This window comes from Emys orbicularis, chromosome 15, assembly GCF_028017835.1.
Source record: "Emys orbicularis isolate rEmyOrb1 chromosome 15, rEmyOrb1.hap1, whole genome shotgun sequence".
NCBI lineage: Eukaryota > Metazoa > Chordata > Testudines > Emydidae > Emys > Emys orbicularis.
Window position 1 is genome coordinate 18,066,449 of NC_088697.1, and position 23,923 is coordinate 18,090,371.

Consider the following 23,923-nt stretch of genomic DNA (forward strand, 5'->3'; position numbering starts at 1 on the left):
TGCCAGCTGCTGAGTGCCCATAACCCCTACCAAGGCCGGTGGGAACTGGGGTTCTCAGCACCTCCCAGCACTAGGCCCCTAAAGAGCGTCTCCAGAGAACATAACCAGGGCTTCCAGACTCTTTTCCCCCCGGCCCAGAATCCTTGTGCTGCTTCCCAGGCACCCCTGGGCACGTGGCCCAAGCAGCAGCCCAGCTGCCCCGGTGTCTGACAAGGACTGAGGATTTGGAATGGGAATAAGATGATGATCCCCCCAGAAAACAACTGCTGGCAACCACTTTGGGGGTCCTAACCCCATCCCTGCCCCCAGCATTGGGGGTCAGAGCGGACCCCTCTGCCATTCCTGGGCTACAGAGCCCCACGTCCTATTCCTGGACCAAAAAGATTCAGATAAACGATCCAGTTGCCGGACGGTCATCTGAACAGAGCCCCTCCCCTTCCTGCCATCAGCCAGGTGCTAACCACCTCCTGCTTCATTCTGCAGATGGCCCTGATGAACCCGTGATCAACGTTGAGCCGTTTGCTATTAACCAGAACGGCTTCTCAGCTAACGAGCAGGAGGAGGTGATCCTGACCTGCCTGGCCCCTTCCAACCCGCCCAGCCACTACATCTGGTTTTACAACAGCTCCCAGATCTACTCCGGCCAGAAGTATGTGATAGCCAAGATCTCCCGGACTCAGACGGGCACCTACACCTGCCTGGCCCAAAACACACACCTCAATACGCGCACTCAGACCACCATCATCCTCACCGTCTACTGTAAGTGCGTCCCTCCCCGTGGCTGGGCACGCGGCCATCTGGGTATGCGCTCTCTCTGGCATGTGCAGCGGCATCCCCCTTCTGGTCCCATCTTCTCTGTCCTCTGCATTTCCCTCCCTTACTTCCCTTCTTTGATTCTCATGGTCACCCGTTAGCTAAAGAGGTACCAGGAAGCTAGGGAAGAGCTCTTCAAGCTTGAGCGTGGGCAGTTTAAGTCTCATGAGAAGAACGGAGAGGTTTCTACCTCTGTTGGTCCTGCATGATCCAGACCAAGCAGGGACCCAACCTTGGTGAGAGTAGAATAGCCCCTTCCACAGGACCAGTATCACTCAGGGCTTAGCACCTCGGGACGGAAGGGGGGCAGTGTTGTGAGATCGATGGCGTGTGTAGCCTAAGGCAGCTGTTGTGTTCTTTCCGGTCGGGCTCCTCCAGCTGGGCCGTGGGGGAGCAGAGACGGGGTGTGTAAGTGATCCAGAGGCAGGTCGTCTGGCAGATGGTCGCGAAGAGAGTGTTTGCTCACAGCCGTGGCGAGCACAGCAGTAAACACCTGTGCGGATGGTTCCACTTGGTTTGGATCTGCAGCTTAGGCTGCTGTGGTGCGGTGCACGAGGGCCCGGAGAGTGAGCCGCTGGGAGAGGCACTGGGCCAAGTGATGACGGCGACCGGGGAGCGGAAATGCGTAAGAGAGCTGAATTCCCTGCTGAGGCCTCTGAGCCGGTAGCTTTGTTCCTCGCAACATGCACCTGCTCCCCCTTCATTTAGACCAGGTGTCAAGCCGTCCAAACCCATTCCAAGCAGAGCCAGCCATTCGAGGGGCCAGATTTCTGGGTGAGGCCACTGGACACGTTCCAAGATATTGATGGGGGGGATGCTGGCAGTGGGGAGGCTGGGATGGAGGAACTGTCATGGGGGGCTGGAGGGGATCTTGGCAGGTGGGTTGGGGGCTTGTCACAAGGAGAGCAGGGGGATTTGGGCAGATCAGCGAGTTGGAAGGACTGGTCATGGGGACAGGGTGGATTCCGGCAGCTGGAAAGCATCACTCGAGGGGGACGCTTGCCATGAGGGTGCTGGAGGGTTGCGGCAGCCGGGGGAGGGGTTGACTCTAGTCAACAACAGGCACTGAAACTGTGACACTTGCAAAGCTGGCACCCACCTGAAGAATCGGCGCCAGCTCACGCTGTGTCCAAATGTCTCTGGCTCCGCACAGCGGGGGAGACATCTTGCGGACTGTCCCCAGCGCACCGGAGCATGTCAGAGCCGCCAAGTTGCTGTCCCGTCCCCGGCGCGCCGGAGCGTCTCAGAGCCGCTGGGTCGCTGTCCCGTCCCAGGGGCGCCGGAGCGTCTCAGAGCCGCTGGGTCGCTGTCCCGTCCCCGGCGCGCCGGAGCGTCTCAGAGCCGCTGGGTCGCTGTCCCGTCCCCGGCGCGCCGGAGCGTCTCAGAGCCGCTGGGTCACTGTCCCGTCCCCGTCGCGCCAGAGCGTCTCAGAGCTGCTGGGTCGCTGTCCCGTCCCCGGCGCGCCGGAGCATGTCAGAGCCGCCGGGTCGCTGTCCCGTCCCTGGCGCGCCGGAGCGTCTCAGAGCCGCTGGGTCGCTGTCCCGTCCCAGGGGTGCCGGAGCGTCTCAGAGCCGCTGGGTCACTGTCCCGTCCCAGGGGTGCCGGAGCGTCTCAGAGCCTCTGGGTCGCTGTCCCGTCCCCGGCGCGCCGGAGCGTCTCAGAGCCGCTGGGTCGCTGTCCCGTCCCCGGCGCGCCGGAGCGTCTCAGAGCCGCTGGGTCGCTGTCCCGTCCCCGGCGCGCCGGAGCGTCTCAGAGCCGCTGGGTCGCTGTCCCGTCCCAGGGGTGCCGGAGCGTCTCAGAGCCACTGGGTCGCTGTCCCGTCCCCGGCGCGCCGGAGCGTCTCAGAGCCGCTGGGTCGCGGTCCCGTCCCAGGGGTGCCAGAGCGTCTCAGAGCCGCTGGGTCGCTGTCCCGTCCCCAGCTTGCTGCTTTCTGCCCTCTGCAAACTCCAAAGGTCCTGGGTTGAGGCCACAGCTACCCCACCTAGGGGTACAAACCACCATTCCGGTGAGGGGGCAGCCTTTACGGAAGAGGGGCCACATGCCTGCCCTGCCCCTCCCTCACACTGGCCCTGGCTCAGGTGCCTTGCTGGGGAGCAGTCTCGTGGTACCAGAGGGACAGCAACATGCCAAAGGGAACTCGACCTCTGTCTCCATCGGCTGCTCTTGCTCCTCAAGTTCGCACCTTAGCACTGACGGTGGCCAGGGCCCGCCCAGCACGTCTTGGGCTTAGCGATCCAAACGCACGTTGCAGGTCGCCGAGTACCCTGTGCTCTCCCTGCTCCTCTCCATTGCTCCTACGGCGCTTCGCCAGGGAGCTGGCCCCATTGGGAAGAGCCCACAGAGCCACACAGACAGAGCTGCCCCATGGTCCCTGACTCCCTGGCCCCAGTGCAGCTCCTGTGCATGGCAGCGCCAGGCAGCAGGCCTTGTGTTCTTCCCGGTGTTGCTAACTCCTCTTGCTGTTGATACAATCTTTGCCCCACGCACAGATCTGCCCGAGGGGAAGCCCAGCTGCACACCAGTCCCTGCTGCCAATTTCCGGGACATTGCTCTGCAGTGTTCGTGGCCTGGCGGGTTCCCCCCAGCGCGGCTGCGGTGGGTGAGAGCCGGCCGGGAAGCAGACGCTGCGGCGTCCTACTCCAATGCTACCAGAATCCAGCGAGGGGTGGACGTCCGGAACGGCAGCTCGTACACCTGCCTGGCCTCCCACCCAGCACTCAGAGAGGATGCTGTCTGCACCACCACTGTGTGTAAGTACCCTCGCCCTGCCCGCTCAGTACCGCCCAGGAATAGAAACACCGCTGCCCCTTCCGTAAGGCAGCCAGGTCCTGTGCTCTGCCCCCTGAGAGCCCACGCCAGCTTGTGGAGATGGAGTCTCCAGCTGGCAGGTAGAAACAAGGCTGATGCTGTGGAAAGCAGCTCTCCAAACAAGGGCGCAGTTCCTCCCTGCTTGCTGTAAGGCCTCAAGCGGACATTCAGGGCTCCAGGGGCCTGGGTAGATGGCACCATTGGTCTGGCAACAGGGAGCTACAGGGGTACTGCTTGATTGCAGCACTGTGACACGGCTAGTGAAGGTGACTTGTGTAGGAGCTGGCTTTGCTCTGGCTCTCATTCCCAGAACGGAAATAGGAATAAGGTGCTGATGCCCCCAGTGCAAACACTGGGCCTACAGGCGAGATGGCTGCAGCGTCAGGAACCCCTGCGGCCACGAGACTAACTCTCCAGGCTCGCCTGTATTCCAGAACCACTTCACTCTGGAGGGGTTTTGTTTGTGCGGTGCCTGTAGGCCATGAAATCACTTCCAGGGCCTGCAAAACCCCATCGTGGTGCCAGGTCACATCATGTCCCGGCGACGGCTTTGCCCAATGGGATGATGTCGCTCATCCCATCCCATCACAATGAACCAACTCAGCGTCACGACATAAATGTCCAAGAGGCGCTTGTGCCTGACTAAGATGACGGGCTCGGCAGGCCGTGCTGGTCCCGTGGAAGCAGACACAGGTGGTGCAAACCCCAGAGAGTGCTGTGGTCAGCAAGCTAGCCAAGCACCCAGGGGCTCAGGACTCCCATGAGAGGTGCAGGGAGGTCTCCAGCGGTGTGGAGGAATGTTAGGGATGTTGGCATGTTTTCTCCTGGTTCCTTCATGGCCTGGTCTGGTCCCTCAGTAGAGATAACGCTAATGGGCTGGAGAGCCTGTGGGACTGTACCTCAGGCTTGATTCTCCTCTCACTCACACTGATGTAACTCCATGGAGCTCCCCGCAGGGCCAGCGAGTGCTGGTTCTCTGGGGTATTTACCGCATGAGGCCCAGCGTTTGAATGTCAGAAGTTCTGGGGCAGAAAGTGCCCTTTGGGGCATTTGGAAACACCCAACTCTTCCCAGTTTATGTGGGGAGAGCAGAGACCTGGGGACATGCATGATAGGACGTGCAATGTCTCCACCAGGTGAGATGTAGGCAGGGATGCTTGTCTCTAAGATGCTGCTGTCTCTGTCCCCCAGGGGTCCCCGTGGGGAACCCCACCTGTTCTGCCATGGCTACGAAGCAGAACGAGTTCCTCATGCTGTCCTGCGACTGGGTGGGAGGCCTGCCCCGTGTCACACTCTGGTGGAGAGACTGGCGGAACCGCGTGCTGGGCGGCTTGAAACCATCCAGCAACATCTACGTCATGCAGTCCAACAGCACCCTTGGGGGCAAGGAGTTCACGTGCATCGCAGCCCACCCTCTGCAGGCCAGAGCCACGGAGTGCCTTGTCCGGCTGGGTAAGCAGGCCGGCTGCCACCCGGCGGGGCCACAGGGACTCGTGGGCCATGTAACTGCTGGCAAAGCAAGTATGGGGAGTGCGGGTGGGATGTGGCACCAGTTCTGCAGTTCCTGGAGCCCTGACCGAGAGGCAGATTTCCACAGGGAAAATCCAGGCTGGGTCCGGCTCATGAGAGCGTCCCAAGGCATGTGTCAGAGCCCCAGGTGGGGACTGGGCGCCATGTCCGCCCTTCACTGGCTCATGGCGAATGTTGTGTGAGTGACAAACCTCACCGGCTCCCAAGCCTCAGTGCTCAAAGTGGCCAGAAAAAAGTGGGGGGCTCTGAAAGTAACATTACATCTGCCTCCCTCTCTCCCCCCCTTCCGCCCCAGCCACAGCTCTGCTCCTCCTGCAGCTCAGGGGCTCTTTACCCCCCTCCCCAGGCCTGGAGGAGGCTGCAGCGAGTCCCCTCTGCCCCCTCCCAGCCCAGATGCTGGAGGGGAAGGCGGGAGGGGCAGAGGAGTTGTCCCATTGCTCACAGGGATTGAAGGGGGATGAAGGAACAGAGCTGCCCTGAGCTGCTGGGCCCTCTCTGCTCCCCCCACCCCTCCTGGGAAAATGGGGTCTGCTCCTGAGGGAGGGGGCAAAGCTCTGGCTGCTCCTACAGCTGCTCCACCCCAAGAGGCAGGGCAGGGGGCTGAGGAGGGTTCAGGGACAAGGCTTCTTGACCTGGCAAATGGGGGAACTGTGCCCCGATGACAGGCGCACTCAGCGCAAATGCTAGGGGAGGCGGCCCTGGCGGGTGCTCTGTGTGCATGTAAGAATGGCCTCGTGGGCTCCCATGGCCGTCGTCTTGGTGATTCCTGACTCAGAGCACTTGGTTTGCAGCCCAAAGCGTTCCTCACAAGGGGCCAGCAGTCCTCACTCTGCCTTCAGAGACACCTGTGCTGTCTAGGGTTGCCAGGCATCCGGTGTTCAACGGGACCTGGGTGGCTCCTGTCAGCATAGCTGACGAGGCCATTAAAAGTCCGGTTGATGGTGCAGTGGGGCTAAGGCAGGCTCCCTGCCTGCCGTGGCTCTGCACGGCTCCCAGAAATGGCTGGCATTTCCCTGCGGCTCCTAGGCAAAGGTGCGGCCATGGGGGCTCTGCGCGCTGACCCCATCCTGAGCGCTGGCTCTGCAGATCCCATTGGCCAGGAACCATGGCCAATGGGAGCTGCGGGGGCAGGGCCTGCAGATGAGGGCAGTGCACAGAGCCACCTGGCCATGCCTCCGCCAAGGGGCCGCAGGGACAAGCTTCCCAGGAGTGGCCTGAGGTAAGCGCTGCCCGGAGCCTGCACCCCGAATCCCCTCCTGCACCCCACCAGCCTGCCCCAGCCCTGAGCCCCCTCCTGCACCCCAAACCCCCTGCCTGGAGCCTGTACCCCCAGCTGGAGCCATCACCCCCTTGCCCCCCAACCCCCTGCCCCAGTCCAGAGCCCCCTCCCACACTCTGAACCCCTCATTTCTGGCCCCACCCAGAGCTCACACTGCCAACTGGAGCCCTCACCCCCTCCCATACCCCAACCCCCTGCCCCAGTCCGAAGGCCCCAGCCTCTCACACTCTGAACCTCTTGCTCCTACCCCCCTAGCCCAGAGCCCCCTCCTGCATCCCACACCCCTCCAAGGCCCCACCACAGCCCAGTGAAAATGAGCAAGTGAGCAAGGGTGGGGAAGTGCGAGGGGGAATGGTGTGAGTGGGGGCGGGGCCTCGGGGGAAGGGGCAGGGCCTTGGGGAAGGGGCGGGGCAAGGGTGTTTGGTTTTCTGCAATCAGAAATTTGGCAACCCTAGTACAGTCCCCCTGTCATCACCGGGGTGCTCAGGGGTTGTGGAGGGCAGAATTTGGCCCTGCACTGGAACTGCAAATTAGTTACCAATCCTGGTGTTGATACATGAGCTGGAAAAGACCCTGGCTCCCCTCCCTGAGCTGGGCCGCCCTGCAGGGCTCCCGGGACAGACCCCGGCTTCCCTCCCCGGGCTCCCCACAGGGCTCCCGGGACAGACCCCGGCTCCCCTCCTCGGGCTCCCTGCAGGGCTCCCGGGACAGATCCCGGCTCTCCTCCCCGGGCTCCCGGCGGGGCTCGCAGGACAGACCCCGGCTCCCCTCCTCGGGCTCCCTGCAGGGCTCCCAGAACAGACCCCGGCTCCCCTCCCCGGGCTCCCGGCGGGGCTCGCAGGACAGACCCCGGCTCCCCTCCTCGGGCTCCCCGCAGGGCTCCCGGGACAGACCCCGGCTCCCCTCCCCGGGCTCCCGGCGGGGCTCGCAGGACAGACCCCAGCTCCCCTCCCCGGGCTCCCCACAGGGCTCCCGGGACAGACCCTGGCTCCCCTCCCCGGGCTCCCCACAGGGCTCCCGGGACAGACCCCGGCTCCCCTCCTCGGGCTCCCTGCAGGGCTCCCGGGACAGATCCCGGCTCTCCTCCCCGGGCTCCCGGCGGGGCTCGCAGGACAGACCCCGGCTCCCCTCCTCGGGCTCCCTGCAGGGCTCCCGGGACAGACCCCGGCTCCCCTCCCCGGGCTCCCCACAGGGCTCCCGGGACAGACCCCGGCTCCCCTCCCCGGGCTCCCGGCGGGGCTCGCAGGACAGACCCCAGCTCCCCTCCCCGGGCTCCCCACAGGGCTCCCGGGACAGACCCCGGCTCCCCTCCCCGGGCTCCCCACAGGGCTCCTGGGACAGACCCCGGCTCCCCTCCTCAGGCTCCCTGCAGGGCTCCCGGGACAGACCCCGGCTCCCCTCCTCGGGCTCCCTGCAGGGCTCCCGGGACAGACCCCGGCTCCCCTCCCCGGGCTCCCGGCGGGGCTCGCAGGACAGACCCCGGCTCCCCTCCTCGGGCTCCCTGCAGGGCTCCCGGGACAGACCCCGGCTCCCCTCCCCGGGCTCCCGGCGGGGCTCGCAGGACAGACCCCGGCTCCCCTCCCCGGGCTCCCCACAGGGCTCCCGGGACAGACCCCGGCTCCCCTCCCCGGGCTCCCGGTGGGGCTCCCGGGACAGACCCCGGCTCCCCTCCCCGGGCTCCCCGCAGGGCTCCCGGGACAGACCCCGGCTCCCCTCCTCGGGCTCCCTGCAGGGCTCCCGGGACAGACCCCGGCTCCCCTCCTCGGGCTCCCTGCAGGGCTCCCGGGACAGACCCCGGCTCCCCTCCTCGGGCTCCCTGCAGGGCTCCCGGGACAGACCCCGGCTTCCCTCCCCGGGCTCCCTGCAGGGCTCCCGGGACAGACCCCGGCTCCCCTCCCCGGGCTCCCCGCAGGGCTCCCGGGACAGACCCCGGCTCCCCTCCCCGGGCTCCCGGCGGGGCTCGCGGGACAGACCCCAGCTCCCCTCCCCGGGCTCCCCGCAGGGCTCCCGGGACAGACCCCGGCTCCCCTCCCCGGGCTCCCTGCAGGGCTCCCGGGACAGACCCCGGCTCCCCTCCTCGGGCTCCCTGCAGGGCTCCCGGGACAGACCCCGGCTCCCCTCCCCGGGCTCCCGGCGGGGCTCGCAGGACAGACCCCGGCTCCCCTCCTCGGGCTCCCTGCAGGGCTCCCGGGACAGACCCCGGCTCCCCTCCCCGGGCTCCCGGCGGGGCTCGCAGGACAGACCCCGGCTCCCCTCCCCGGGCTCCCCACAGGGCTCCCGGGACAGACCCCGGCTCCCCTCCCCGGGCTCCCCGCAGGGCTCCCGGGACAGACCCCGGCTCCCCTCCTCGGGCTCCCTGCAGGGCTCCCGGGACAGACCCCGGCTCCCCTCCTCGGGCTCCCTGCAGGGCTCCCGGGACAGACCCCGGCTCCCCTCCTCGGGCTCCCTGCAGGGCTCCCGGGACAGACCCCGGCTCCCCTCCTCGGGCTCCCTGCAGGGCTCCCGGGACAGACCCCGGCTCCCCTCCTCGGGCTCCCTGCAGGGCTCCCGGGACAGACCCCGGCTCCCCTCCTCGGGCTCCCTGCAGGGCTCCCGGGACAGACCCCGGCTCCCCTCCCCGGGCTCCCTGCGGGGCTCCCGGGACAGACCCCGGCTCCCCTCCCCGGGCTCCCGGTGGGGCTCCCGGGACAGACCCCGGCTCCCCTCCCCGGGCTCCCTGCGGGGCTCCCGGGACAGACCCCGGCTCCCCTCCCCGGGCTCCCGGCGGGGCTCGCAGGACAGACCCCGGCTCCCCTCTCCGGGCTCCCGGTGGGGCTCCCGGGACAGACCCCGGCTCCCCTCCCCGGGCTCCCGGTGGGGCTCCCGGGACAGACCCCGGCTCCCCTCCCCGGGCTCCCCGCGGGGCTCCCGGGACAGACCCCGGCTCCCCTCCTCGGGCTCCCTGCGGGGCTCCCGGGACAGACCCCGGCTCCCCTCCTCGGGCTCCCTGCGGGGCTCCCGGGACAGACCCCGGCTCCCCTCCTCGGGCTCCCTGCGGGGCTCCCGGGACAGACCCCGGCTTCCCTCCCCGGGCTCCCCGCGGGGCTCCCGGGACAGACCCCGGCTCCCCTCCTCGGGCTCCCCGCAGGGCTCCCGGGACAGACCCCGGCTCCCCTCCCCGGCTCCCCCTGGGGCTCGCAGGACAGACCCCGGCTCCCCTCCCCAGGCTCCCCACAGGGCTCCCGGGACAGACCCCGGCTCCCCTCCCTGGCTCCCCCCGGGGCTCGCGGGACAGACCCCGGCTCCCCTCCCCGGGCTCCTGGCGGGGCTCGCGGGACAGGCTCCTGCTCTGTTGAGAGTGAGGTGCCCTGCCCTGGGCACTGCTCTCACTGCAATGCCCCCCGTGTCTCTCTCTCTGGACAGATGTTCCCAAGCTGGCGGCCGAGCGCACCGAGGTGTCGCTGTTCGAGGGCGGCGAGGTCCAGCTGGCCTGCACGCTACAGGGCCCCCACCTGGGCTCTGAAGTGTTCTGGTTCAACAACAAGCACCAGGTGATCCGGCCGGACGCTGCGAGGTACAGGCTGCAGCAGGGCGACGCCTGGTTCAACCTGACCATCCAGGACACCGAGTGGATGAGGGACAGCGGCACCTACCACTGCGCGGCCATGAACGCCGTGGGCAACACCACCATCCCCATCAGGCTCCACGTGAAGAGTACGGCGGGGCAGGGCGGGTGCTCATGGGAACCATACAGGGGCGGGGCGGGGGCGACAAACGGGGGCTTGGCAGAGTTTAGAAGGAAGCAGGTGGGAGTGTGCTGGGAAGGAGAAGTGGATGGGAGGTCTGGGGGGCATGGGATAGGGAGGCGGAAGGAGAAGTGGATGGGGAGGTCTGGGGGCCCCATAGCAAGGGCTGGGGGAGAGGAAATGGATGGAGGGGGTCTGATGGGGTACACCGGGAGTGGGGGGGGAGGGGAGGGGAAGTGGGTAGGGAGTTTGGTGGGGCCCACATGGTGTGTGGAGGGAAGGGAAGTAGTGGAAGGGTCCGGGCTGGGGTGGAGATGAGGGTAAGGGTGTGCTGGGGAAGGTGTGGGCAGGAGGTTTAGTCATGGGCATGTTCTGAATGCAGATTGGTAGAAGCATAGCAATGGTGGGATGGGAGGGAGCTCGAGAGGTCATCCAGACCAGCCCCTGCACTGAGGCAGGACTACGTATTATCTAGACCATCCCTGACAGGAGTTTGTCCAACCTGCTCTTAAAAAACCCCAACGATGGAGATTCCACAACCTCCCTGGGCAATTTATTCCAGTGCTTAGCTACCCTGACAGGAATTTTTTCCTAATGTCCAACCTAAACCGCCCTTGCTGCAATTTAAGCCCATTGCTTCATGTCCTGTCCTCAGAGGTTAAGGAGAACAATTTTTCCTCTCTCCTCCTTGTAACAACCTTTTACGTACTTGAAAACTATTATCATGTCTCGTCTCCTCTCCAGACTAAACAAACCCACTTATTTCAATCTTTCCTCATGCGTCATGTTTTCTAGACATTTAATCATTTTTGTTGCTCTTCTCTGGACTTTCTCCAATGTGTCCACATCTTTCCTGAAATGTGGTGCCCAGAACTGGACACAAGACTCCAGCCCAGACCTAATCAGCATGGAGTACAGCGGAAGAATTACTTCTCATGCCTTGCTTATAACACTCCTGCTAATACATCCCAGAATGAAGATTGCTTTTTTTGCAACTGCATTACACTGTTGACTCATAGAATATCAGGGTTGGAAGGGACCTCGGGAGGTCATCTAGTCCAACCCCCTGCTCAAAGGGGGGACTACTCCCCAATTTTTGACCCCGATCCCTAAATGGTCCCCTCAAGGATTGAACTCACAACCCTGGGTTTACCAGGCCAATGCTCAAACCACTGAGCTATCCCTCCCCCCTCATATTTAGGTTGTGGTCCACTCTGACCCCCAGATCCCTTTCGGCAGTACTCCTTCCTAGGCAGTCATTTCCCATTTTGTACATGTGCAACTGATTGTTCCTTCCTAAGTGCAGTACTTTGCATTTGTCCTATTGACTTCAGAAGGTTGGACAAACACGTTGTGCAGCCCTGGGCTCCCCAGAGACCATGGGGTGAACTCCCAGGGGTTCCTGTTTCATTCACCCCCTTGGTTTCTATGACACTGAGTGAGGTCATGTGGGACTCTGGCAAACCCCAGGCTCTGGGGACTGGGCTGAGGCTGGTTTCACTCCAGGTGGGGGAGGCAGGTGCAGCCCTTTATTACCTGACTGGCCAGTTAAACCCTGAATGCAGCGAGAGAGGAAGGGAAGGAGCGTGTGCGTGAGAACGTGTGTGAAAGATGAGGTGTTTTTGTGCATGTGTGTGATGTGCAGGTGTCCGGTGTCTGTGAGGCATACAGGAGATGTGTGTGTGTGTGTGTGTGTGCAGCATGGGGTCGGGTGTGTGTGAGGTTGTCTCTCTGGGTGCGTGTGTGTGTGAGCAGCATGGGGTCGGGTGTGTGTGAGGTTGTCTCTCTGGGTGTGTGTGTGTGAGCAGCATGGGGTCGGGTGTGTGTGAGGTTGTCTCTCTGGGGGTGTGTGTGAGCAGCATGGGGTCGGGTGTGTGTGAGGTTGTCTCTCTGGGTGCGTGTGTGTGTGAGCAGCATGGGGTCAGGGGGTGAGGTTGTCTCTGGGTGCGTGTGTGTGTGTGAGCAGCATGGGGTCGGGTGTGTGTGAGGTTGTCTCTGGGTGCGTGTGTGTGTGTGAGCAGCATGGGTTTGGGTGTGTGTGAGGTTGTCTCTCTGGGTGTGTGTGTGTGTGTGAGCAGCATGGGGTCGGGTGTATGTGAGGTTGTCTCTCTGGGTGCGTGTGTGTGTGTGTGAGCAGCATGGGGTCGGGTATGTGTGAGGTTGTCTCTGGGTGCGTGTGTGTGTGTGAGCAGCATGGGTTTGGGTGTGTGTGAGGTTGTCTCTCTGGGGGTGTGTGTGTGTGTGTGTGTGTGTGTGAGCAGCATGGGGTTGGGGGGGTGAAGTTGTCTCTGGGTGCACCACTGACACGCTCCCTACCCCCTGCAGAGTACCCGACGCCCCCCAACGTGACGATCAGCAAGCTGATGTACACTCGGCAGCGCACTGAGGTGCAGCTGGAGTGGGTGACGCAGGGCTCGGGGAACCTGACTGGCTTCGTCGTCCAAAGGCAAGAAGCAAAGAAATCCTCGCTGGGCCCGTCCCGGTCGGCAGCCCGGGCCTGGGAGACGGTGGCCAGTGACATAGAACCTGACATCCGGGACCACAGGGTGGGCGGCCTGGACCCGGCGGTGGTGTACGCCTTCCGCATCCTGGCTGTCAACCACCGCACCACCGGGCACCCGTCCGAGGGGAAGACCCCAGGTGAAGTGACTAGGCCCCAGACTCCACTCTGGGGGCTGGAGTGGGGGATCCCCTACTGCAGCGGCTGTCCACCGCCCACATGTCCAGAACCCCACCCCATCTCCCAGGGCTGGGCCTGTGTGGGGCCGGGGTTGTGTGTGGTCTGTTGGGGTGTGAGTGAGGTGGGGCTGTAGAGAATGGCGGGTGTATCTCTGTCCTGTTCCAGCTAGACAGGTAGGACCGGGCAGGATTAGCTTCCAAGCCCCATTTATTCACCCAGCCCCTTTAGGATTCTTGTCACATTGGGATGAAGGGCCTGGAAAGCAGCCGGCTCCCAGGGCCATGTCCCTCCCTGGGTGTGAATCACAGCAAGTAGGACAGGGCTGTGTGGAGCTGGCAAGGCTGGACAGATCCCCACAAGCGAGACTGGGCCAGAGGTGAGTAGGTCTTTAGCACAGTTGGATTGTAGGGGTATAGATTGGTGAGATTCCATTGGGGTGTAGTGGATGGTGTCATTGTATCAGGGTGTAGGGGATGGTGTCGTGTTGGGGTGTGAGGATGTTGTGATTGCACTGGGGTGTAGGGGACGGTGTTGTATCGGGGTGTAGGGGATGGTGTGATTGCATTGGGGTGTTGTATTGGGGTGTAGGGGATGATGTATTATGATGTAGGGAATGGTGTCATTGTACTGGGGTGTAGGGGATAGCGTTGTATTGGGATGCAGGGGATGGTGTCACTGTATCGGGGTGCAGGTGATGGTGTGCTGGAAGACCAACTAGCATTGCCACATCATGCAGGGAATGTTTCAAGTGTTGTAGTGGAGCTGAACAAAACTGCTCACAGAACCTGATCACTGGGCCCTGCTGGTTCAGTGGAAGATGGCTGGGACCAGGGTGTTGTGAGTTGGGAGTGCGGGGTATTGGCAGTGCAGTGCGGCGGATTCCAGGAGTGGAAGAGCTGTGGGTGCTGTAGTTCAGGATTGAGGAGCATTGGCAGTCACTTTGTCTGTTTATTCGTGACCGGGGTCAGCTATGAGCTTGGGGAGAAGTGCGGCATTGTACTCAAATTCCACCCAGCATCACAATCCCAGAATCTGAGCAGCTGAGTGCGTTGTCATAAACTGATGAGCAGTGGCCTGTAAGCATTAGGTTTCAGAGTTAACACCCTGAGGCAATAGGAGCAGGTCACACCTCCTTTACAGCTACTGGGCCTGATTCTGTTCTCACTCACGGTTGATCAGAAATATTCCTGGAGTGTGTGAGATCAGCGTGGGACCCGAGGGTTCTCTCTGTCTGCAGACTCATTCAGACCACGCTACAGCACGTTCACACTTTGAAGTTTTCTTTGCAGACAGGGGGAGCCAGAACCAGATTTGTCCCCAAATTGAAGGTTAAATTCTGCAGCACTGTTAGAGCCGTTGGTGAGACGCTGGTGAGGTGCAGTGGCCAGGCCTGGCTCGCCCGAACTTATAGAACAGGAATTCTCTGCCCTGAGAGAGGCAGGCAGGAGGCACAATGCCAGAGTCAAGGGCAACCTATGGACCGTTCCTTGGGTACCAAAGGGATCTTGGATTATAGAGCGGATTAGGTGCTTAACCGTGGGGATTTGTGCTCATATGCGGTGTTGAAGAGAAGGTAAGGAAAACATTCCCCTTTCAGGGCAGGCTGCCTGGGAGCTTGGGCATCTTGGCCCAGATCAGCAAAGGTATTTAGGCTCCTAAATCGTCAGTGGAAGTTAGGAGCCTAAATAGCTTTGTGGATCTCGCCCCTGGTGCTTCCTGTGGAGCAGGGAGTCAGCCGGGTATACCCCCATGGCACATTTCCTGTGACTGCAGGCAGGGTGCTCGCACTGGGCCATGGTCCTTTCCCACCCTCACTTCCTGTGCGTTAGTGGGGAGCTCTGGCCTCGGCAGTTTCCATCAGGCATAGACTGATCGCCAGCCAGGTCTGAATCCCCCATGGCCCCCTATGGGGGATAGAGGAGAACACCCACCTCGCCGGCTGAGCAGCTTCCAGCCAAAATGAGCTCTCCTGGTTCCTGCTGGAATTGCTGCCTATGGAGCGAGAGGGGCCTGGTGCAGCTCTCCACTTACGGAAAAGTCGTGTGGAATTTAATGGGAAACGCCACCCTGTCTATTGGCTTATTGAGCCCCCCTATGGGGTTTGAGGAAGACTATCACTGCTCTAGGCTTCACCTTCTCTTGCATTCTGTAGGGGAATTGCTATGGGAAAATAGAGATTTCCTCCCTATTAGGTCCACAGGACTTATCCACTGGGCCCCCTTGGAAACGTACGGGGTGCAGATACCCCAAGTCCAGCCACCAGAGAGGGACTCTGATAACTGCCGTCATCTGGCTGGCTCATGAGCAGAGGCCCAAGGAACACCCCTGGGTCTGTTAGGGCCATTTGGCGCATGGGGCACTTCTGTGCCAGCAAAAGATTTCCCTGGGGTGGCAGGTGGGACCAGTGGGACATTATCAGCCCATCCCCCCCCCCCCCCCTTGGTGTTAGCTGCCACATTTTGCTGCAATCCAGTGCCCGTCCCTCCCGGACACCCCGTCTCCTCAGGACAGCATTAAGAGGGATTGGAAGCGTGAACGTTCCTGGCTGGTCCTGGATCGAGACTGAGGGGATTTCTCTTGAGCACGGCTCTGCTCTGCAGGGCACGAGTAACAGCTGCTGGGAGCCACCGAACTGCCCTGCGGCTTGGATGGGCTTAGTTAGAAAGGGCTCTCCGGGGCCTGACAGTGACCTCCATGAAAAAGTTACCATGGAAAGGAGCTGCTCTAGCAACGGGATCCGCCCTGCGCGTGTGATCAGCCAGTGAGAGTTAGGCCTGATGATGCAATGCTGCTAGCGGGGGAATTTCCTTGACCAAGTGCTGATGACCTGCTGGAGTGCTGGTGCGGGGAAATCTCTGCATGGTTCAGCTGTGAAACTCAGTAGCTGTCTGCCTAACTCCTTTCTAGGATGACATGAGGCCCAGGGCAAGAGGGTGCTAGGTCTGAAATGGTGTCAGCATGACCAGAACGAACCCCCGCTGCTCCTTCTTCTTCCCATGCCCCTTCCGGGGTCCCTCTGTGCCTCCTTTTGCTGTCCCTGCCTCTCCGTTTGCCTCCTGCATGGCCCAGCCTGCTGTATCCCCCCAGCTGACCCTGATGCATGAGTCGCCAGGAGTGGGTGTCGATTCCTGGCGGTGCTGTGCAGTGTGGTCTGGAGGGGACCCCGTCTCTGATAACTTCAGTGTGATTGTCACTTCTGTTCCCCATCATCTCATTATCCTAATTGCATGGTTTCCTGCAGAGGATTATCCTTCCCGGGGAAGCACACCCCACCCTCTTGCTCCAGATGTCACTGCACAGCTCCAAGAAGTCATTCTGCTCCCTTGTTTACTTGTCACTGTTAGCCCTGGCTGCGGTTCGGGTTGGTTTCACTCACCCGTGCTGTCTCTGCGACACAACAGAATCCACGCTGCATTCGTTCCGATAGGGGATACGACAGGCGGATGCTCTGAGTCACATTTGCACAGAGGAAGCTACTCCAATTTGGCTTCATTATTTATACGACTGGCTTAAAATACCCTCGGAATTCCTGGAAAATGACTTCTCTTTGAAGTGCGATTCTCTCCTGAAAAATGACTAAAATGGTCCCTTCTCTTTGCTGGCTGGGAAAAGATTCGTTTTCCCCTGCAAAAATTTTCAACAAAAACAAAGTGTTTGTTTTCATTGAACTTTTCCTTAACATTTGGGGGGGGGGGGGTAATCAAAAAACCAAAAACGTCTCAGTTTTTGGCATTGACATTTTCAGTTTAAGCCCTACGATTTCTGATGAAAACGGGGATTTTCACCAAACGATTTCCATCTTCACTTAGAAGCCATTTCTCGTCACTTAAAAAGTCTCAGCAAAAACTTTTCAACCAGGTCTGCCCCCGGTGTGCACAAGAGTTGGATCTGCTGACTTTAGGGACCAAAACAAGACCCAAGCAGCTGATTATTTGTAGTGCCATAGCACCTAGGAGCCCCAGGCATGGACTGCGCCCCGTTGTGCTAGGTGCTGTACAAACCATAGAGCAAAAAGACAGTCCCTGTCTCTTTGAGCACAGTTCTGCTGAGTTGGCTTGGCCTGAATGCCCTGCCATGCAGAACCAGCCCAACACCGGGAGAGGCAGCTGAGGTCTGGTCCGTCCTGGGCAGCATGAATAGGACCCTTCGTTATGTCCCGATTGGTTGAGTTGTGCAGCCAGTCAGGGTGCCTGGGCCTTGCTGAGGTCAGAATGTGGCCTGCAGAACCTCCAATACAGAGGCTGACGCATGAGAAGGGGCGAACTCAGTGTGACCCTCAGATCCCAGGCTGAGTCGGCGGGGATGTCAGCAAACCCCCTTTTCCCCTGGGCACTGAGCACCTTTAGGGAATAGCCATGAAGCCCCGTGATGCCCTTTTCAGACAGAGAGACGCATTTTAAAACCTGCTTCAAGGGTGTTTCTCTGAACAGCTCCCCAAGGGGTGCCGCTAGTGGACACTAGCTGAGCACCGATCTTCACCGATGTCGCTGGAGGCAATGATCCATGGACATGTCAAAACCAGGGTGTTTGGGCCTTCTCTGCTGCCTTTCATGGGAGGGACTCAAAACACTTTCTGAACATTAAACCACACAACACCCCTGCCAGGCAGGTAAGTGTCATTGTATAGATGGGGAAACCGAGGCACAGACTGTCAAAGGGACTGGAAGCCTGGCTCACACCTCTATTCAGTAGCAGAGCTGGGGATAAAGCCCAGGGGTCCTGACCAGTTCAGCACTGTGAACACTGGCTAGCCCATTCTCAGATCCCTGGGGGATCTCTGCACAACCATGGCTGCTGTTAAAACAAGCCCTGACCAGCTTAGATGGCGTTGATGGTAGGACGTAGAATGAAAAAGAAATTTGCCCCAGGGGGCATCTGAGTTGAGAGCTGAACTCAGGTTCCCATGAGGCTCCGGACCGTGCCTGAACCACGCGCCCATCCTTCCTTCCCAGCGCTAGACGTGACCCCTCTACAAAAACCGAGGAAGAAATGGGTGGATTTTCTTGCCCATCTGTATGTGTCCAGATTTGACCCAGTGGGTCAGTTAAATCGGGGCCAATCTCTCTGCTCAGAAGGGATTGTACAAGCGGTGGAAAGTTTTCTGGTGCAGTTGTTTAATGCTCAGCGCTGGCCCAGCCACGCACAGAGATCGGCCCTGCCCAGAGGACATGGGTGGCGGGTATCATACGCCAGGGGAGGCTAAGCCTCCCCTAACCCAGGCCGTGGCCCCGCCCACACTTCCCCCAAGGCCCCGCCCACACTCCCTCTCTCCCCCAAAGCCAGCGGGGGCTCAGTTTGGGCGAGTGACCCGGGGCTCAGGGCAGTTTGGCTGGGACTCCTCCAGCCACGGGGGAGGGAGGGTGGGGGACTCGGGGCTCTGGCAGGTGAGGGGGGCAGACGGGGTGGGGTAGCACCGGGGCTTCTAGCAGAAGGGGTGTGTCCCGGGGGGCCTAGCCTCCCCAAAGGGGGGTTCCCGCACCGCCCATGCCGGCAGCGCTTACAAACTGCAGCCAAAATCAAAATCTTCCTCCTGTGGCAGGCGCCAGCAGGGCCAGTGGCTGCACCCCTGTGTTTTCTGCTGATTGCTCCCTTTGCGGTGCTCGCGTTTCCCCCCACTGCCTTTCCGTGGCAGTGCTGGGGCCCCAAGCCAGGGCAGCCCCTTACTCAGCATGTGGCTCCTGATCCTACCGACAGCTGGTGGGCCTGGTTCACCCCGGGAATCTGCCACTGGCCTGCCCTTACGCCAGGTGGACTCTGGCCCATGGAGAGACCCATCTTCTGCACTGCAGCCCTTCTCCTCCCCTTCCCTCCCTGCTCCACAGTGGAGCGTCCTCCCAACCGGGGCTGAGCTCATCCACCGGCTAGGAGAGAGGTGGCCAGCTGGTCTGGGCTTGTGGCCACTTAGCCACGTCAGCTCTGTCCCTGGGCCTGCCCCGGATCCGAGCTGTTCTCGGTGGTGTTTTAAACCCGGGGTAAGTGAATTGTCGCAGCAGCTTGCAGTGCCCCCAGCCAGACGCCACGAGTGAGGCGGGGGTGGGGCCTTACGGATCAGAGCTCCAGCAGGAGGAGATATTTGGGTTTCAATGCCCCAATTTGGAGTGGGGCTGACCTGACTCCCGGAGGGTTATTAGAACATGCTCCAGTGGTTACAGCACAGGCCTGGGGTCCAGGACACCTGGGTTCTAGTCCCTGCTCTGCAGCTGACTCGCTACGTGGCCTTGGGCAGCTCCCTTTGCCGCTGTGTGTCTAGTCTCCCCCGTCCAATGAGGGTAACGGCATCTCCTGCGTGCAGTGCGACCAGCGGGGGCAGTAATCACCTCGCTTTGGCAGTGTCACACAGCGAGCTGTGGGCACTGCTGCTGGCCGAGCCAGGGGCCTCCTGTGTTTCTGTGTTAACAAACCCTTGTGAGCTGCTTTGAGATACACGAGGGGTGAGAGCTGGGGGGCCAAGGGGTCTGCACCCCTGAGTGGGCTGTGTGGCCCTTGCCTGGAGAGCAGGTCCCTGTCTCTAGCAGGCTCCTTGTGCAGGGATCCCCAGCTCGTGCTGCGTGGTGCTGAACGCCGGCCTGCTCTCTCTCTTCCAGCTGACCCCCCTTTCAACGCCTACCCCGCCGTGATAGGCGCTGCAGTAGCAGGGATGGTCGTGGCAGCGGTTGCCTCTCTGCTGGCGTTTCAGTACATCGTCCGGAACCGGGACAACAACCCACGTGAGTGCGGGGGAGGCCGGGGCCCCTTCTCGCTGCCGCTGGGGCCGTTCCGGTCAGGGGAAGCAGGCGCAGCGGAGAGCACAGGGCTAGAACACGGGGAATGCCCATGCAGCACAACTAGACTGGGACCCAGCCGATGGTGCCTGGTGCTGCAGTGACGGATACACCCTGAACGCTTTAGACTGGGAGGCAGAGGTGGATTAGGAAGGACAGTGTGCCAGGCGGTGCTGCTGGGGTTAGGAAGGACAGCGTGTCAGGTGGAGGTGGGTTAGGAAGGACAGCGTGCCAGGCGGAGGTGGGTTAGGAAAGACAGCATGTCAGGCGGAGGTGGGTTAGGAGGGACAGCATGTCTGGATTAGGAAGGACAGCGTGTCAGGCGGAGGTGGGTTAGGAAGGACAGCGTGTCAGGCGGAGGTGGGTTAGGAGGGACAGCATGTCTGGATTAGGAAGGACAGCGTGTCAGGCGGAGGTGGGTTAGGAAGGACAGCGTGTCAGGCGGAGGTGGGTTAGGAGGGACAGCATGTCTGGATTAGGAAGGACAGCGTGTCAGGCGGAGGTGGGTTAGGAAGGACAGCGTGTCAGGCAGAGGTGGGTTAGGAGGGACAGCATGTCTGGATTAGGAAGGACAGCGTGCCAGGCGGAGGTGGGTTAGGAAGGACAGCGTGCCAGGCGGAGGTGGGTGAGGAAAGAGCGTGCCAGGCGGAGGTGGGTTAGGAAGGACAGCGTGCCAGGCGGTGGTGGGTTAGGAAGGACAGCGTGCCAGGTGGTGGTGGGTGAGGAAAGACAGCGTGCCAGGCGGTGGTGGGTTAGGAAGGACAGCGTGCCAGGTGGTGGTGGGTTAGGAAGGACAGCGTGCCAGGCGGAGGTGGGTGAGGAAAGACAGCGTGCCAGGCGGAGGTGGGTTAGGAAGGACAGCGTGCCAGGCGGAGAGCTGCTAGAAGGGCAGAGAGCTGGTAGTCCTGAGCCAATGGCTCAACACTCTCTGCAGTTTGGGGTGTCGGGTGCCGGAGCCGATGTCAATGAGTGTGAAAGTGAATGAACCTCCTCATCCTGTGGCCAGAGTGCCCAGCGCAAAGGTTTTGCTGCTGCTGGCAGGGATGGCTGGGCTGCTGGCACAGGGCTGTGCGTGAACATTTCCTCTGGTGCTGCTCAGGATGGAGGGCCTGCCACTGCCCCGGGCCTGGCCCGGGTTAAGCACATTCATGTTGGAGCCCCAGGTCAGGCTGGGCTGCGGGATCTAGTGCTGGGAGCGGCTCTTACACTGTTATCTCCTTGTGTTGTTCCCCAGGGCTGCACGACCTGCTCTTCGGCATGTAAGTGTCCTGGGACAGCCATCCCCCTCCCTCAGCTGTGACCAGACATCCTCGCCCCCCACCGCCGATCACCCCCGGCCACCTTCCCCTCCCGGGACTACCCCGCTGATCACGCTCTTATCCCCGAGCTGTCTCAGGGGTAGCTCTGAGAGCTCGGGGTCCTGTGGTGCCCGACGCTGGACCCCCTGGGGCTCAAGACGTGGCGCTCCAGGCCAGACCCTCAAAGGTGCTTAGGCTCCAAACTTGCACTGAAATCAATGGACCTGCTCCCAAGAGCCAAAAGCCAGGCCAGACAAACAGATCTGGACAAACAGCGCGTCACGAGGGCAGCCCCAGTCCTGCCCAGCGTTCCCTTGGCATCACCCCCCCCCCACCTCCTTCCCCATGGCTCAATTTGCCTTTCCTCCCCCCACCCTCCTGCTGGCCAGACGCTCCCTTCACGCACGTCCGGGGGCTTATTTCCAGGGCTCTCTAGCTCCGCCCCAGCACCCGTCTCCGTGCGCAGTTCCCCCCCATGGACCCCTGGCGCCTGCTGGGCGGTCTGTGAGGAACGGTTTTAGGGACATTCCCCCCCTTGTCCCCAGGGCTGGCCCAGAGGCTCACGAGCACATCAGCACTCCGGAAGACGCTGAGACGGCCGCAGGCGTGGCAGAGGCTGAGACGGGCGGGGAGCTTGGGGGCACATCCCCCACATCCCCCCCGGTCGGGGAAGCAGCAGCAGGTAACTGGGGCACAAGTGCAGCTGATATGACAGTGAGGGGCCCAGCTAAGCACATAAGCTAGCCTGCATTTGAGGGTAAGCCTGCCTAAGGTGCAGCCTGTCACATAAATCATTGGTCATCACTTCTGGTGCTTGGCTCTGGCTGGCCCCGGCTGAGGCGGCAGAATGTGCCAGCAGTGGGCAGCTATGTAATAATCTGTCCTGACCTTTCTTCCTGACCCTGCAAATGACTGACTGGCTTGTGCCCTGGAGCATGAGGGTTTATCTCCCTTGTTTATGGCAGCAGTGCGCAGGCCTACAGTGCGGGGTGGGGGGGCAGGGGCAGTTAGGGTGGGCTAGGGGTGTTCCTGGAGGACCCTGGTGTGCTTACAGAGCTCACCCAGGGCCATTTGCTGTCTGGAGCTCCCAGCTCTCAGTGATTTGCTGTGTGTCTCTCCCTTTTGCAGAGTGTCACCCAGAGCCCCCTGCATCCATCCAGGAGGCTCCCCCAGCTCCAGATCTTGCTGATGACGACCCTCCGGTCAATGTCACAATCACAGTGACTGCGACATCGTGAATCCCAGCCGGCCCCCATCAGACCCATTCAGCACCCCTGCCCTGCAAGAAGGGCTGCAGTCGGGGGAGGGGAAGGGGATCTGGCATTTACAGGGCCCCCGTGCAGGGACTGGCATTGCCAGACTGTTAGGGGGCGGCTGAGAAGAAAACGGCCCCTGGGTACGATGCCCAGAGGGCAGGAGCCAACGTACCAACGCACGGCCTGGAAGGAGGGTTCGCCATGGGGCTTGGAATCTGCTGGGGTTTTGGCCCTTTCTCCCCCTCCCCCGCCCCATAGCGATTAGCTGGGTGGCGCTTTCCCGTGCGGCTTAACTCGCTCCTCTGTGCCCAGCGCTGAGCTCTGCAGGCGGGACAGAGCCCGGGGAGCCGGCCGGCTGGCGACTTGCAATCGCTGCTCCCCTCTCTGGGAGCGCCGGTGCCGGTAATAGTCGACGGCCCTGCTGACACAAGGGAGCGGGTTCGGCCGGAGTGACCAGGAGCAGCAGCCTTGTCTGCGTTAGCTGGAGATGGCCACACGCCGGCCTCCCAGCCTTGTTGGGAGCCAGGATACGGAGCACAGCAGCGGGTGCACCTTAGCCCCAGCTCCTGGCTCTGCTGCCTGGGTGAGGGGCTGCGGGGGCCCTGGCTGGATTCGGGTTATGGGGCTCCATGGGGAGCCAGGATAGCCGAGGAAAAGCCCAGGTCCTTTGTGTGAGCCAGGCAGGGGTTGGAGCCCCCTCGTCCCCTGCTGGCCCTGACAGACTCTTGGCAGGCCTGGTGGAAGCCGAGGAGCACAGGGTCCTGGCAGAGCGCTGCCCTGCGCCCCTGGGACTGGGACCCAGGCCCTCTGGGGAACTGCCCAGCAGCCCGAGGCTGAGCCCCGGGAGGACCAAACCCTCTGCGTGCCGCCCCTAGAGCAAGGCTTTTTATTGACAGGACACACACGCTGCAAACAAGGGGATGTGGGGCCCCGGGCTGGATTCGGGCCCCTGCAGCAAGGCACAGTCCCCTGCGAGCAACTCCTTCACGGCTCGGCCCACAGCTTGGGCTGGATGGGCAGCAGGGAGGGTGCTGAGCCTCACCCCAAATCTGCCCACTTACTTAGGTGTCTAAGCTGAGCTCTGGTGCAAATCTGGAGGCTGGGCTATACCCCAGCCGGAGGCCTGGCTGCCTTAAAGGCACAGTACTAAATTCCCTTGCCAAGGCCTTACATCGCCAACCCCCCACGTTAAGCTGTATAGTCACTGAACCGGCCAGTTCCCCCTTTGCCGTGGGAGGCAGGGTTGTGAGGGGCTTCCCGTGCCCAAGGGACTGTGTCTAGGGCGGTGGCCGCGGCTCATCAGCAGAGCCCGGCAGCACCGACGAGCAGGGCCTTTCCTAAGATCCAACTCTGGGGGCGTTGTAAGTGCCAAGGGAGTGAGGCGCACAAACCCCATGGAGAGTCACTGGGGATTATGCGCCTAAACCATTTGCGCCAGCTTCACAAAGGTGTAGATTTCTGTAGTAATTGACGTACCTTTCAGGAGCTGGGCCTTAGGTCTTTGGACTGCCCCACCCCGGGGGGCTTCACCCCCTCAGGCGCTGCAGCCACCAGTCTCTCGGCAAGAGCTCCCCAGGCACCAGAGCCTGCCAGGATCCCCGAGGCCTGGCTGGCTAAGGCCTGCGCCACACACAGCGTTTGCCCTGATATAACTGTCTGTGGGGGGAGAGGGAGGTGTTATTTGTTTTACCCATAGCCTTATCTCGATACACCCCCTAGTCTGGACACAGTTATATGGATCTGAAATGCCGTGTGCTGGGGTAGCTTATCTTG

The 23,923-nt window shown here is 61.8% G+C and overlaps 1 protein-coding gene across 1 annotated transcript in view; it reads left to right on the forward strand.

Annotated features, from left to right (window-relative positions):
- Positions 1–22,132, forward strand: part of VSIG10L2 (V-set and immunoglobulin domain containing 10 like 2) — a 29,003-nt gene extending 6,871 nt beyond the window's left edge. Inside the window, exons 4-12 of the mRNA XM_065417044.1 lie at positions 484–759; positions 3,303–3,563; positions 4,813–5,073; positions 9,833–10,123; positions 12,481–12,795; positions 19,420–19,542; positions 20,831–20,855; positions 21,440–21,576; positions 22,023–22,132. Of these exons, the coding sequence (XP_065273116.1) occupies positions 484–759; positions 3,303–3,563; positions 4,813–5,073; positions 9,833–10,123; positions 12,481–12,795; positions 19,420–19,542; positions 20,831–20,855; positions 21,440–21,576; positions 22,023–22,132 (1,799 nt within the window). The remainder of the gene's footprint in view (positions 1–483; positions 760–3,302; positions 3,564–4,812; positions 5,074–9,832; positions 10,124–12,480; positions 12,796–19,419; positions 19,543–20,830; positions 20,856–21,439; positions 21,577–22,022) is intronic.
- Positions 22,133–23,923: the final 1,791 nt, after the last annotated feature.